Genomic DNA, 15,904 nt, shown 5'->3' on the forward strand with positions numbered 1-15,904 from the left:
CAGAAGTTTACATACACTTTAGCCAAATACATTTAAACACAGTTCACAATTTCTGACATTTAATCCTAGTAAAAATTCCCCGTCTTAGGTCAGTTAGGATGACCACTTTATTTTAAGAATGTGAAACGTCAGAATAATAGCTGAGAGAATGAATTATTTCAGCTTTTATTTCTTTCATCACATTCCCAGTGGGTCAGAAGTTTACATACACTCAATTAGTATTTGGTAGCATTGCCTTTTTAACTTGGGTCAAATGTTTTGTGTAGCCCTCCAGAAGCTTCCCACAATAATTTAGTTAATTTTGGCCCATTTTTCCTGACAGAGCTGGTGTAACTCAGTCAGGTTTGTCAGCCTCCTTGCTAGCACATGCTTTTTCAGTTCTGCCCACAAATTTTCTATAGGATTGAGGTCAGGGCTTTGTGATGGCCACTCCAAAACCTTGACTTTGTTGTCCTTAAGCCATGTTGCCACAACTTTGGAAATACGCTTGGGGTCATTGTCCATTTGGAAGACCCATTTGCGACCAAGCTTTAACTTCCTGGCTGATGTCTTGAGATGTTGCTTCAATATATCCAAATAAGTTTCCTTCCTCATGATGCCAACTATTTTGTGAAGTGCACCAGTCCCTCCTGCAGTAAAGCACCCCCACAAAATGATGAGGCCAGCCCCATGCTTCACGGTTGGGATGGTGTTCTTCGGCTTGCATGCCTCCCCCCTTTTCCTCCAAAACACAACGATAGTAATTACGGCCAAACAGTTCTATTTTTGTTTCATCAGACCAGAGGATATTTCTCCAAAAAGTTGAATATTTGTCCACATGTGCAGTTGCAAACCGTAGTCTGGCATTTTTATGGCAGTTTTGGAGCAGTGGCTTCTTCCTTGCTGAGCGGCCTTTCAGGTTATGTCGGTATAGGACTCGTTTTTACTGTGGATATAGATACGTTTGTACCTGTTTCATCCAGCATCTTCACAAGGTCCTTTGCTGTTGTTCTGGGATTGATTTGCAATTTTCGCACCAAAGTACGTTCATCTCTAGGAGACAGAACACGTCTCCTTCCTGAGCGGTATGACGGCTGCGTGGTCCCATGGTGTTTATACTATTGTTTGTACAGATGAACATGGTACCTTCAGGCGTATGGAAATTGCTCCCAAGGATGAACCAGACTTGTGAAGGTCTACAATTGTTTTTCTGAGGTCTTAGCTGATTTCTTTTGATTTTCCCATGATGTCAAGCAAAGAGGCAATGAGTTTGGAGGTAGGCCTTGAAATACATCCACAGGAACACCTCCAATTGAATCAAATGATGTCAATTGCTTATCAGAAGCTTTTAAAGCCATGAAGTCATTTCCTGGAATTCTCCAAGCTGTTTAAAAGGCACCGTCAACTTTGTGTATGTAAACTTCTGACCCACTGGAATTGTGATACAGTGAATTATAAGTGAAATAATCTGTCTGTAAACAATTGTAGGAAAATGTACTTGTGTCATGCACAAAGTAGATGTCCTAACCGACTTGCCAAAACTATAGTTTGTTAACAAGAAAATTGTGCCGTGGTTGAAAAACGAGTTAATGACTCCAACCTAAGTGTATGTAAGTAAACCTCCGACTTCAACTGTATGTATGTATGTATGTATGTATTTTTTTAACCTTTATTTTACAATGGTGAGCAAGTCAGTTAAGAACAAATGCTTATTTACAATGGTGGCCTACCCCGGCCAAACCCAGACGACGCTGGGCAAATTGTGCGCCGACCTATGGGACTCCCAATCATGTCCGGATGTGATACAGCCTGGATAAAAACCAGAGCGAGAGACAGAGTCCCTGTGCCGAAATAGCACCCGACTCTGGGTCAATACTTACATCTCTCTGGTCGAGTGCACTTCACTACTACTTAGATTCTTCAACCCGCCAAAACAAAGACAATAATACACAGTAATATGACTTTACGGATAAAGGTGGGAGAATAATAATTGTAATAATTTTCTGTTGCATCATTGTGAGCTCACCCGTAAAGAATGGTCTCTTCTTTTAATTGGGGTGGGTTGATAAAAATGAATTGGAGCAACAAAGCAAGATGACAAAGCAATTTGGTTTGGGGTGAGTGTGGTGTGTGTGTGTGTGGTGTCTCTATGGAGCGGAGTGTTATTAGTTGGCTGGTTGCTGAGATGAGAGCTGCTGGGCTAGGGGCTCCTGGGAAGGCCCCCAAAGCTCAGGAACACAGGAGTCACCAGCACTGACTGACACTCAGGGAAGAGCAGCCAGCCATACCACTAAACAATGGACTACTCAATTTTGAATATTTTATCTACCCGCATACCCCACCAAACCACACACACAGTACACATGCAACAAACGACACAAAAACACTTGTCCACAAACACATAGCATAAAAGTTAAACTCGTTAATGTTTTTTTTTGGTTTTAAATTGCGAGGGAATCATCTTGGAGTCTCTATACAGGGAACCTACACATCGGGGGAAACATTTGCATATTTTATGGCAACTTCCTGGATTTAGGGAGAGGGGTTGAATTATTTAGTTAATGGACAGAATGTGGCTAAATAAGATTACCTCGAGTCAGTGCCCCAGTGCATGGCATAGATTTTAGCCAGATGCCCCCTCAGTGTCCTTCTAGTGCGCATCTGAATTCGGCCAATTGGGTCGATGTTTGCTGTGATCTGAAGGGAAGGGGGAACAATCAATGACCATGACAAAATAGGCTGTGTATCTGCATGGGATGCTCTTTACTAGGTTCTCTTCTGTGAAACAATTGCCTTTCCTTCATCAGCCCCCATGTTGCATTTATAAAAGTACAGAGAGTGGGTGCTGCTGCTTCTAGCATTTGTTGGCTGGGTGACAAAGAGCCTAGCAAGAGCAGGCTCTATTCTAGTGAGCTATCTCTGCTGCTATCTAAGGACAGCCTTTGAGCCGTGGAATCATTGGACCCCAGTGCATCTCGCTTACCTATCCCAGTTTAAACGTTACTAGGCTTTGACAACAGGTTTAACATGGCCCTTCACCTGTATCCTGAAAAATGAGGAAGGCTTTATAGTGGTTCCCCATCCCCTCCAATCTCGTTTCTGAACTGCACTCTACGGGATCGATTTGTGGGGTAAGGTGGGAAGGTCTCTTACCTGAGACAAGGTAGCATCCGCACACGCTTTCCTGGCATCCTGGAAGTAACAAAAAAAGTTAAATTTCATTAGCACTGATCTAAATAGACAAGTCCTTATTCTATCCCACATAAGTTTTTGATAACGTGACAATTTCTCTACCTCAATGAATCAAAGTGTTGAGCAAATCATTTCAGCCATCACGGTAATAAAATTACCATTCCCACTGACTTGATAAACAACACCATCACTTGCCTCTCTAAACCCACTTATTTGGGCTCAGTGTTGACTGATCCCATTGCCCATTTAATATCTGGTAGCTCACTACTTGGGCCTCAAGTATGGATCCCCATGCAGGTCCATGTCCAACCAAGGCCTTACCATTATCTAACATAAAGATGTGCCGATGTCACAGAAAACCAGTGCACTTAAGCATATTTCCTTTCAAATCAAGAGAAATGTGAACAGTCAGAAAATTGTGCCATTGAGGTGCTAGTTGCTCAATCCATATAAAACAGACACAAAAACAGCAGTGACATCAGTGTAAATCCACATGCTAAACACATCTAGACAAACTGTTTATAAAATCATAACACTAAACAATCAAGTTATACATATCCCAGCGAATACATGGTCCTTAAGACACAAAAAAATAGAACAGCGGTTTAATGCGGCTCTACACAGTGAGGATACAGAAATACTCGTACAAACATCTATCCTACAGACACACACCTATGCAACACTCAGACCACCACACACAGCAAACATTTAGATAAATCTCCCTAACATACACACCTTACCATACTACACATTCCTCTAACTCACTGTTTGTAAATCTACCAAGAGCACACAGTGATTAAAATATAGCTATACATACATGCCACTAGACACATTCTGAATCTCAGTGTTTGCATTGCTGTATCCTTGAATCACATATTGCTGTATCCTTGAATCATGTGGGATACGGAAAAGGCAGGCCGTGAAGAGCAAAGCCAAACACACTAGAGCATCAAACATGCATAGTGATGTAATCACTCAGTAGAGAAGGGGAGCCCAATAGCAAGGGGAGAAAGGAAAGGAAGGTGGGGCTCTAGGCCCTGTGAGTTCAACTTTTTGTTAATTTGTCAGATCATGGCTACACAATTAAAATGAGATGCGTTTAAACCTCCCAAAACAATTCAATTTCAATCTAGACCACAAGCCCAATTGTGTTATTTTTGGTGTTTAAATGTATCACAACTGAAAAATGTTTCCTCACTTTTGCTATCCAGCTAGCATCTTGCAGAGATTTCACTAGCAATAGCTAGCTTGTTACAAGAGAATTGTCTGAGACTAAAACAGATGCTTGAGTATGTTATATTTTGATAAAAGAGAAGATAACGCTGATTGTAGCATTCTTAAGTGCTAAAATGTAAATGTTCAACTGAGAACAAAGTTAGTGTTAGGCTTTAGGTACATCTGCGAGAATTGTAGTGCCCTCTAGTGGCTCTATGTAAAATCCCTGCACAGACAATGCATTTATGAGAAGAAATCAGGGAGAGGACGATTGTAGAGGACTTACTCTGATCTGGTTCTTGAGCTGCTCGGCCTCCTGGCGTAGCTGGTCTAGTTCGCTCATTTTCCTCTGCTAATGGGGTGCTTCGCTCCGCCGCCGGGACTCGTGCTGATCTGAGGGGCGAGAAAGAGGAGAGACAAGCTCAACACCCTGTTCACAGTTTTTCCTATTAGCAATTAGTGTTACTTACCAGACCATGGTTCAAACAGTATTTACAACCTGATAAAATCCTAAAAGTACAAACCCAGCCCATCTGGCACTCCAGGCAGGCTCAAGCAAACGCCCTCTGAAACCAGGTCTGGTACACACAGGCAGCTAAATAAACAGCTGTTATGGGGTCCCTAACAAGTGGGCTTCCAAATCCCTGAGACGGGCTCAATACGCAATTCCCAAAATAGCAAGGACAAGCTCAGGGCACCAGGGTTGAATGTTCCAGACATAGAGACCATGTTATGATCAGATGCTATTTCTAAATAGTAGACTAGATTTAAGCTAACACCTTTGTGTTGTGAAAGAAGAAAGTGAAGCAGTTTCCTATCACATTTTCACGTAACATCCAAGAACGTAACTGTTGAGAAGAAAATTCGGCATTTGGAATCAGCATACACTAGCATCTGTAAAATTCACAGTAAAGACAATTCCTGCTCAGAATCACACATCACCACCCCCCCCCCCCCCCCCCCCCCCCCCGAAAGATTCATAAAGTCACAAACTCACTGGGAATCACAGAATCCCAACCCTGAATCCCAACCCTAGAGAAACCAAAATGTGTCCTTGCCAGCAAGAAACGGTTACCTAGCAACAGGATTCTGCAGCTAGTTTGTGCTAAAGATCACCATTTCCAAAAATGATGCAGAATTTCTCTATCCCCCATCCCATCCCCTCTCGAAAGACTGGCCAACTCGAGGCAAACATATGGTGGCCGGTAGCCATTCCTGGACAACTGAGGCGAAATTGAAATCCATTGGCGGAAATCCATTGTCTGCAAAAACATTGAGAACATTGAGAACATACCTTCCTTTGGCTTGCCAAACGGAGAGGGCTGGAGCGCGAAAAGAGAGAAGCCTGGTGGGTTCTGTGAGCTACTCCTAGCATAAAGGTGCTCAGGTGACAAGGACGAGCACTAGTTCAGCTCTCAGACACTATGGCCCTGGTCAGTGGGCTCAGAATTCTCCACCCAATGTCATTCCTGTAATCCTGGGACACAGTTGATTCAGCTCCTCCAACCAAATCCGGTTAAGACAAAACCTGCTGATGATCCTAAAAGCAGTGGCTATGCCGCTGACCCCAATCCTCTGTTGGACGGGCTTAGCCTTGACACTTTCACTGTCTGGAGACGAGACACAAACACAAAAGTATAGGCTACTTAGTGTAGTGATAAATGCTACAGTACAAGCTGGAAGTTCTGCATATTGACAGTCTGGGTTGAAGATCATTATTGGCTAAGGCTACGTTTGATCGAGACTGCTAAGCACCGATGCTACCTTCGATCACTATGCAACAATGCTCATCTTACATTTCTACCAACTGGTTCCACAATCAAAAAATAACCCATGGTCATCGTCAACTAGTTGCCATTGGTTTTTACAAGAAAAATGTATTTTGTGTTAGTACATTAACAGGCTTCCAGCTTTACGATTTGTAGGTTTGACCAAGACAGGGATAAAGGAATTCAGCAAATTAGGAAATTGATCTTAACATCTTCAATGTACATAGGTAATGCATTTAAACTAAGCATTTCTTTAAACTGTTTTGTGCAAACGTTGGGGGGAAACCATTACATCCACCTTTGTCATTGACAACACAGTTAAAGAAACACAAATATCCACATTCCTTAGTCCAAGTATGTAGACTATAACAGTTTCCGAGTTTTGCAAAACATTTCAACCATCCCGTCTATTTTCCTTACCTCCCTCTCTCTCGGTCTTTTCTGTATGGGTCGTGTGTTCTAAGAGCTTGGAGACCTTCTGAATGAAGTACCTTATCCTTCAAACACCTGAGCCATCTCAGCAGCTACCTGCCACCTGATTGGCTCACGGGCTAACTGGGTCTACTTCTAAGCAATGAGACTTAACCCCCTAATCGTGTTGATAAAAATGTGTCATGATACTATTACTAACTCTCCTTGTCTTCTCCCTGACGAGAGCCAGTTAGAATGACATGTGTGTGGCCCTTTCCCAGAACCAAAGCCATACAGGCAGATCTGTACGTTATCAACTAAATACACGTTGTCTTGTAAAGTGTAAGGTCTACTGTGAGTATTCTAAACTACAGGGTAGGGCTGGGCGATATGGACAAAATATTATATCACGGTATAAAAAAATTATAAAAAATGTTGACGTCTTTTTATGTTTTTTTAATATTAAAAGTTCTAAATTTGCTTTATGAGTAGTGTGTGACCCTAGGGTGGCAACACATACATTAAGTGATTTCAAATGGGTCTTTCTCCATTATGATTTATACTGTTCAATTCAATGTTTTATACTGTTCAATTCAACTTCAACCCCCCAGAAATAATTTATCAATTTCTGCATTTGAGATCATTTCCACACTGCCACGTAGGGCTGCACGATATGGGCAAGTAATATGGGCCTTCTTTTCAACCAAATTTTATTTGTAATTTTTTTTACTTTACCGTTATTTTACCAGGTAAGTTGACTGAGAACACGTTCTCATTTGCAGCAACGACCTGGGGAATAGTTACAGGGGAGAGGAGGGGGATGAATGAGCCAATTGTAAACTGGGGATTATTAGGTGACCATGATGGTTTGAGGGCCAGATTGGGAATTTAGCCAGGACACCGGGGTTAACACCCCTACTCTTACGATAAGTGCCATGGGATCTTTAATGACCTCAGAGAGTCAGGACACCCGTTTAACGTTCCATCCGAAAGACAGCACCCTACACAGGGCAGTGTCCCCAATCACTGCCCTGGGGCATTGGGATATTTTTTAGACCAGAGGAAAGAGTGCCTCCTACTGGCCCTCCAACACCACTTCCAGCAGCATCTGGTCTCCCATCCAGGGACTGACCAGGACCAACCCTGCTTAGCTTCAGAAGCAAGCCTGCAGTGGTATGCAGGGTGGTATGCTGCTGGCATGTTGCAATACGACTTGCGATTTAGAGCAAAATACTTGGGTTAATTATTGGAATCATGGGAATAGAATGTCTATTCTAATTATATAGTTAGAATATAATAGTGGGCACTTTCAATACAGTTTTTGACATGACAACGAATGAAAATGCCAGGGAGGAGTTATTGTGACAGGGTAGAAACTGTGTTGATAGGTGTTTCCTACGAGATCCTATAATCTTTAGCTACATTGAATGTTCTTTCTAAACTACTTCATGTAGTTAACATATGCTTGCTTTGCGTTTACCTCTAATTTAGAAGACACTGTTGCACAAACAACATGCTGAGTTAGGTCTACACAATCACTGGTATTATCAGGCTGTATAGCTAATTACGCTTGCGCTTATTCAGTACATGTATTAGCTAGCTAGCGATTAGCATTAACGGCTAACAAGATTTAGGAACAACTTGCTAAGAAAAGACAAATGAGCTGTTTGCTGATGTAAGAAACACAGGCTAATAGTGTAATTAGAATGCTAGTAGATTTATATTAAGAAGCAGTGACAAATGTATCGTTGTCATCAACAGTGTTGCATATGCATTGACCATGCAGACTGAACTCAAGTGTCTTCAAATGCGCTCCTTGAGTGACAGGAAGCGTGGCTAGGTCTGTGTGGAAAGCGGCATAGAGTGGAGAGAGAACTCAAGTAGCGAAGTAAACTATAAAATGGACGTTACACACTGCGTATCACATTTGGCAAACCTAACATTCAAATACTGGTATAGAAGGTAAAGTAAAAACCCAAATCGGTCCGTGCATCAATACCGGTTTATCGCAATAAACGGTATACAGCCCAGCCCTACTACAGGGTGCCTTGAGTAAGCTTAGGGATGTCTAAGATTTATTTATTGTGCTATATTGGATGTTGGTGGTGACAAAATAAGATTATAAATCCCATTACAATAGTCAGTTACATGGGGGAAAAAAGGGGGCATTAATATGCTGAGATGGAATAGATACAAACCAAAGTGGTCAAACAGATGGCATTGAAACCAACCATGGTGGCAGAAATATGAGTGGAGGGGGGGGGGGGTCTGTAAATGGTGGCAGAAGTGGGATTTAGGGGCAGCCTGGGGAGACTACATTGGTGATGTAAGTGTGATATTTATTTGTGGGGGAGCTCTGTGATGGCGGCAGAGGTGTGATTCAGAGGGCCTTTTTCTGTTCTGGTGGTGGGAGTGTGTTGAAACCGCTGGCAGGCCCACTGATAGTGTGTCTCTATGCTGCTGCCTTCTCTCTCAGCCGGCTATTTTTAGAGAGGTGGTGGAGGAGGGAAGCAGACTTCACATTTTCCAGCCAGTTCTATTGGCTCCATCAAGCACAATGCAGTGACATAGGGAGAGGGAAGTGAAATTAGGGGGGACCAGCGCTTTAAAGGCATTACTTCTTCCTATGAAGCAAATCAGCATTTACTACCTTAATCAAGCCCTGATTCCACATTGTACTGCTATTTAGCATAGGAAAGCCTAATAAACGAATCATAGAAACTGTTGAGGAATTCCTTCATTTTCAAAAGCATCCAGTGGCAATTACTTCACATGCAATAACAGCTATAGATTTGATCAGAACAAAAGTGGATAAGATAGTCATTACTAAGCCACCTTTCCAACCACATTCTAGGTTCTGAGACAAAGCAGTCAAATCACTTCTCAGAACCCAATTTCTCCTACCCCCAGTATGAACGCAAACATTATTCACATAAAAAAGACCATTAAAACAGACCGGTTTGATTCAAAATGGAAATATACTGAACAAAAATATAAACAACTATTTCAATGATTTTACTGAGTTACAGTTCATATAAGGAAATCAGTCAATTTAAATAAAGTCATTAGGCCCTAATCTATGGATTTCACATGACTGGGTAGGGGTGCAGCCATGGGTGGGGACTGGGAGGCCATAGGCCCAGCCAATGGGGAGCCAGGCCCACCCAATCAAAATGTGTTTTTCCCAACAAACGGGCTTTGTTACAGACAGAAATATTCCTCAGTTTCATCAGCTGTCCGGGTGGCTGGTCTCAGACAATCCCGCAGGTAAAGAAGCCGGATGTGGATGTCCTGGGCTGGTGTGGTTACACGTGGCCTGCGGTTGTGAGGCCGGTTGGCCGTATTACCAAATTCTCTAAAACGACGTTGGAGGCTGATGGTAGAATAATGTACATTCAATTCCCTGGTGGACATTCCTGCAGTCAGAAAGCCAATTGTACACAACAGTTTTGGCACAAAGTGCACCTGTAAAAATGATCATACTGTTTAATCAGCTTCTTGATATGCCATCCCTGTCAGGTGGATGCATTCTTAGCAAAGGAGAAATGCTCTCTAACAGGGATGTAAGCAAATTTGTACAAAAATGTGAGAGAATTAAGCTTTGTGCGTATGGAGCACTTCTGGGATCTTTTACTGAAGCTCATGAAACACGGGCCCAACACGTTAAGTTTATATTTTTGTCTAGTATAGATAACTGCCGAATCATAATTGGGTTGTTGTGGTGTAAAGAAGAGGGAAGCGCCTCCCCATGGCATGAAGAAGGGGACTGAGGAAGGCTGGGTGGGTATTTAGGGAGATGTTCTGCTGCACAGGAGGATAGAGGAGAGGGAGGAGAGGCGGAGGGAGGACAGAGCCAGATTAGCCTAATGAGATTTAACAAGCAGAGGACGATTGGGAGGAAACCTGTTAATTAACCCCTTGGTGAAGGGGAACAGGGTGTGGTAACCTTCACAACATTAAGAACCCAGCGGAGCAGGCGCACAGACCCAGTCACCTTGTTGCTACTGCTGGGAGCCTCTTAAGGTTGCAGCCTGAGAGATCGGTGCTACTACACACTTACAGTTGAAGGTCGGAAGATTACATACACTTAGGTTGGAGTTATTAAAACTTGTTTTTCAACCACTCCACAAATTTCTTGTTAACTTCTTTGGGGTAGGGGGCAGTATTTTCACGTCCGGATGAAAAGCAGGCCCAGAGTAAACGGCCTGCTACAAAGCCATAAAAGCTAGAATATCTGAGAAAAAAATCCAACCAGGAAGTGGAAAATCTGAGGTTTATAGTTTTTCAACTCAGCTCCTATTGAAGATAGTGGGATATTGGTAATGTTGCACTTCCTAAGGCTTCCACTAGATGTCAACAGTCTTTAGAACCTTGTCTGATGCTTCTACTGTGACGTGGGGGCGAATGAGAGGGGATTGAGTAAGGTCTATCATGAGCTGAACATGCGCTGACCATACGCGTTCATGTGAGAGCGAGCTCTGTTCCATCGCACTTCTGAAGACAAAGGAATTCTCCGGTTGGAACATTATTGAAGAATTATGTTAAAAACATCCTAAAGATTGATTCAATACTTCGTTGTCATGTTTTTACGGAGTGTAATATAATTTAACTTTTCGTCCGTACTTTCCGCTGGACTTGCCTGCGCGTCGTGAGTTTGGAAAGTGTAATGAACGCTAGAACAACATGGAGGAATTTGGACATAAATGATGGACATTATCAAACAAAACAAACATTTGTGGAACTGGGATTCCTGGGAGTGCATTCTGATGAAGATCAAAGGTAAGTGAATGTTTATAAATGTTATTTCTGACTTATGTTGACTGCACAATAATGGCGGATATATTTGTGTCTTGATTAGGCGCCTACTTAGATTATTACATGGTTTGCTTTTTCCCCTAAAGCTTTTTTGAAATCTGACACAGCGGTTGCATTAAGAAGAAGTGCATCAAATTCCATGCATAACAGTTGTATCATTTAGCAATGTTTATTATGAGTATTCCTGTAAATTGATGTGGCTCTCTGCAAAATCAAAGGATGTTTTGGAACTTCTGAACGTAAGGCGCCAATGTAAACTCAGATTTTTGGATATAAATATGAACTTTACCAAACAAAACATACATGTATTGTGTAACATGAAGTCCTATGAGTGTCATCTGATGAAGATCAAAGGTTAGTGATTCAGTTTATTTATATTTCTGCTTTGTGTGAATCCTCTCTTTGGCTGGAAAAATGGCTGTGTTATTCTGTGAATATGCACTCACCTAACATAATCGTTTGGTTTGCTTTCGTCGTAAAGCCTTTTTTGAAATCGGACACTGTGGATGGATTTACAACAAGTGTATCTTTAAAATGGTGTAAAATACATGTAAATTTGAAGAATTATAATTATGGGATTTCTGTTGTTTTGAATTTGGCGCCCTGCAGTTTCACTGGCTGTTGAAGAGGTGGGACGCTACAGGGCGTCTCACGTATCCTAGAGGTTAACAAACTATAGGTTTTGGCAAGTTATTTAGGACATCTACCCTGTGCATGACAAGTAATTTTTCAGACAGATTATTTCACTTAACTCACTGCATCACAACTTCAGTGGGTCAGAAGTTTACATACACTAAGTTGACTGTGCCTTTACACAGCTTGAAAAATTCCAGAAAATTATGTCATGGATTTGGAAGTTTCTGATAGGCTAATTTACATAATTAGAGTCAATTGGAGGTGTACCTGTGGATGTATTTCAATGTCTACATTCAAACTCATTGCCTCTTTGCTTGACATCATGGGAAAATCAAAAGAAATCAACCAAGACCTCAGAAAATACATTTTAGACCTCCACAAGTCTGGTTCATCCTTGGGAGCAATTTCCAAAATGCCTGAAGGTACCACGTTCATCTGTACAAACAATAGTACGTAAGTATAAACACCATGGGACCACGCAGCCATCATACCGCTCAGGAAGGAGACGCGCTCTGTCTCCTAGAGATGAAAGTACTATGGTGCGAAAAGTGCAAATCAATCCCAGAACAGCAAAGGACCTTGTGAAGATGCTGGATGAAACGGGTACAAAAGTATCTATATCCACAGTAAAACAAGTCCTATATCGACATAACCTGAAAGGCTGCTCAGCAAGGAAGAAGCCACTGCTCCAAAACCGCCATGAAAAAGCCAGACTACGGTTTGCAACTGCACATGGGGACAAAGATTGTACTTTTTGGAGAAATCTCCTCTGGTCTGATGAAACAAAAATAGAACTGCTTGGCCATAATGACCATCGTTATGTTTGGAGGAAAAAGGGGGAGGCTTGCAAGCCGAAGAACACCATCCCAACCGTGAAGCACGGGGGTGGCAGCATCATGTTGTGGGGGGTACTTTGCTGCAGGAGGGACTGGTGCACTTCACAAAATTGATGGCGTCATGAGGGAGGAAAATTATGTGGATATATTGAAGCAACATCTCAAGACATCAGTCAGGAAGTTAAAGCTTGGTCGCAAATGGGTCTTCCAAATGGACAATGACCCCAAGCATACTTCCAAAGTTGTGACAAAATGGCTTAAGGACAACAAAGTCAAGATATTGGAGTGGCCATCACAAAGCCCTGACCTCAATCCTATAGAACATTTGTGGCCAGAACTGAAAAAGCTTGTGCGAGCAAGGAGGCCTACAAACCAGTTACACCAGCTCTGTTAGGAGGAATGGGCCAAAATTCACCCAACTTATTGTCGGTAGCTTGTGGAAGGCTACCTGAAACATTTGACCAAAGGTAGGCAATACTACCAAATACTAATTGAGTGTAATGTAAACTTCTGACCCACTGGCAATGTGATGAAAGAAATAAAAGCTGAAATAAATAATTCTCTCTACTATTATTCTGACATTTCACATTCTTAAAATAAAGTAGTGATCCTAACTGACCTAAGACAGGGAATTTATACTAGGATTAAATGTCAGGAATTGTGAAAAACTGAGTTGAAATGTATTTTGCTAAGGTGTATGTAAACTTCCAACATCAACTTTGTCAAATTACCTAGGTTTAACGTTCCAGGTGTATTTCCAAATACTTCATTCGAATGTATGTGAAAGTAATTGAGATACCTTAAATAGTTATTTTAACCCAGGTCTGATGCCCACACACACACACAAAGTGGCCATTCATTTAACCCAAAACCAACACTGACAAACTCCGTTTGCCTTGTGGTTATTGACTCTTAAGTTTATCATCTTGACATCTTTACATTTATTACAGACTAAACTGAGAGTCCAAGTGGTCATAAAAAGTTGAGATGACTTGGCCAAGGATTTCTACGGGCCTATCACTAGCATCCCCGATTGTTTCAAATTTCAGGTTTTGAAACGTATAGGTCTGTCAAACAAATAAAATCGAGTTAATTGCATGGTTCTCCAATGAATTATGATTAATGGCAACTTTATAAATCATTCAAATTTGACCCTAATTAAACATGTTAATTTAAAACACATTACATGGATTGTAGGTATAATCTATTTTTATTTTATGGGAAGAAACCGTATTCTACGAAAATAAAAAATAAAAATCAGCCAGGTCTGATATAAAAGTTCATATAAAATATAATAGCTACAGCTATTAGATTTAGCCTAGGCTACTTCTTATCCATGCTCTTCCACATGAACTAGTCACTAGTGCTGGGACAATAACTGTATAATCATGTAACCATTCAATTATGGACGATAAACATATCGTCATAATACATTCCTTTTAGGAGGAGGGCGGGGGTTCAACTTTATTTTCAAGTAGATAGTAGGAATGTGCATCTCTCCTTTCATGAACGATTCGATATGCATCTAGATACATGGGTCCGACACGATACAGGAACAATACATTTGTTCGGTGCGATTCGGTTTGATTAGTTCGTTCCCCTAATGTGATTCGGCTGGATACGATACACCAATGTTTTGTTGTTGCGTGAACACATTCCTTTTTCTATTTAAATTAATCTGCTGCTGATGGGAGCTCAAACTGGGCCTCTCTGAGATGGCTCTGTCGGAGATGACTTTGCTAACCAGAGTGGCCCTCAGTGTGTGTGTGTGTGTGTGTGTGTGTGTGTGTGTGTGTGTGTGTGTGTGTAGGCACCTGGGCTGAGCCATATGGCAGACTGAGCATCTACCATGGGTGGGGGCAATGTATGCTTTTTGTCCACCCACTTTTAATCTGAAATCACCATCCCCCACTGATTAACTTATCTTCAATCTGCAAAAATGACTTGAGCTAGTATGCTACTATGTCAATATTCATCGTTAGAAATTAGAAGACATTTAGTCAATTAATGCAATGCATTTTACCCAGTCTCAAAATAAGACAATTTTGAATTTTACAGAGAGCTTCTCCCACTGACCTATGAATTCGACCATGTGCAGCCCGCAAAAATTATTGCGGTCCTTTATGAAATTATCATGTTCATTTAAAAGTGACCAAATACACTAACTTTTTAAAGCAAAACTACCTCTTATGGTAAACCGGAATAATCAAAATATTGCCGCCACACTGGCGGTCACGAGTCATGAAGGCAGTCAAATTCCATGTAACCGTTTAGTCATAGTCACGGTAATTAGGCTTCTCCAAGCTCTGATGTTGCGGCTGGTCAATAGTAGCCTACCAAACTTGCTAAATGCCTGGTACTCAGCACTCTATTGTCCCTCTAATGATTCAGACATCAATGCAAATGTATTAGAAAATCTATATCAAAACACTTCACGAGAAGATCCTCCCTAGTAGCGCAGCGGTCTAAGGCACTGCATCGCAGTGCTACTAGAGATCCTCGTTCGAGTCCAGGCTCTGTCGCAGCCAGCTGCGACTGGGAGACACATGGTGCAGCGCACAATTGGCCCAGCGTCATCCGGGTTAGGGGAGGGTTTGGCCAGCCGGGATGTCCTTGTCCCAACGCGCACTAGTGACTCCTGTGGCGGGCCAGGCGCATGCACGTTGACACGATAGCCAGGTGTATGGCGTTTCCTCCGACACATTGGCGCGGCTGGCTTCCGGGTTAAGCGGGCATTGGGTCAAGAAGCAGTGCAGCTTGGCTGGGTCGTGTTTCGGAGAACGCGCGGCTCTCGACCTTCGCCTAATAGTTTTATTTGGAATCTAGTTTAATTTGGGATCTATTGCACCCCACAACTTTCCAAGACTATGTTTGGAAAATTTATTTCTTGCACAGAGTAAGTCGACTTTTGTACTATGGGGGATAGTAAATTGACATATGCTAGAGCTTTTGCTGTTTGCTTGGCCTACTCATCTTGTTGGCTGATAAACTAAATGTGGAGAGATTTTGAATAAGCACCTCGGAATTGAATAAGGACACGCGCAGTTGCGT

At 42.0% G+C, this 15,904-nt stretch overlaps 1 protein-coding gene across 1 annotated transcript in view; it reads right to left on the reverse strand.

The window, feature by feature from the left end:
- LOC129829951 (guanine nucleotide-binding protein G(I)/G(S)/G(T) subunit beta-1) overlaps nucleotides 1-15,904 on the reverse strand; it is a 63,200-nt gene that overhangs the window by 18,905 nt on the left and 28,391 nt on the right. The window contains exons 2-4 of the mRNA XM_055892007.1: nucleotides 4,673-4,779; nucleotides 3,133-3,171; nucleotides 2,570-2,676 (exon numbers count right to left, since the gene is read on the reverse strand). Of these exons, the coding sequence (XP_055747982.1) occupies nucleotides 2,570-2,676; nucleotides 3,133-3,171; nucleotides 4,673-4,729 (203 nt within the window). The 5' untranslated portion in view covers nucleotides 4,730-4,779. The remainder of the gene's footprint in view (nucleotides 1-2,569; nucleotides 2,677-3,132; nucleotides 3,172-4,672; nucleotides 4,780-15,904) is intronic.

This window comes from Salvelinus fontinalis, chromosome 31 (genome assembly GCF_029448725.1).
Source record: "Salvelinus fontinalis isolate EN_2023a chromosome 31, ASM2944872v1, whole genome shotgun sequence".
Classification (NCBI taxonomy): domain Eukaryota; kingdom Metazoa; phylum Chordata; class Actinopteri; order Salmoniformes; family Salmonidae; genus Salvelinus; species Salvelinus fontinalis.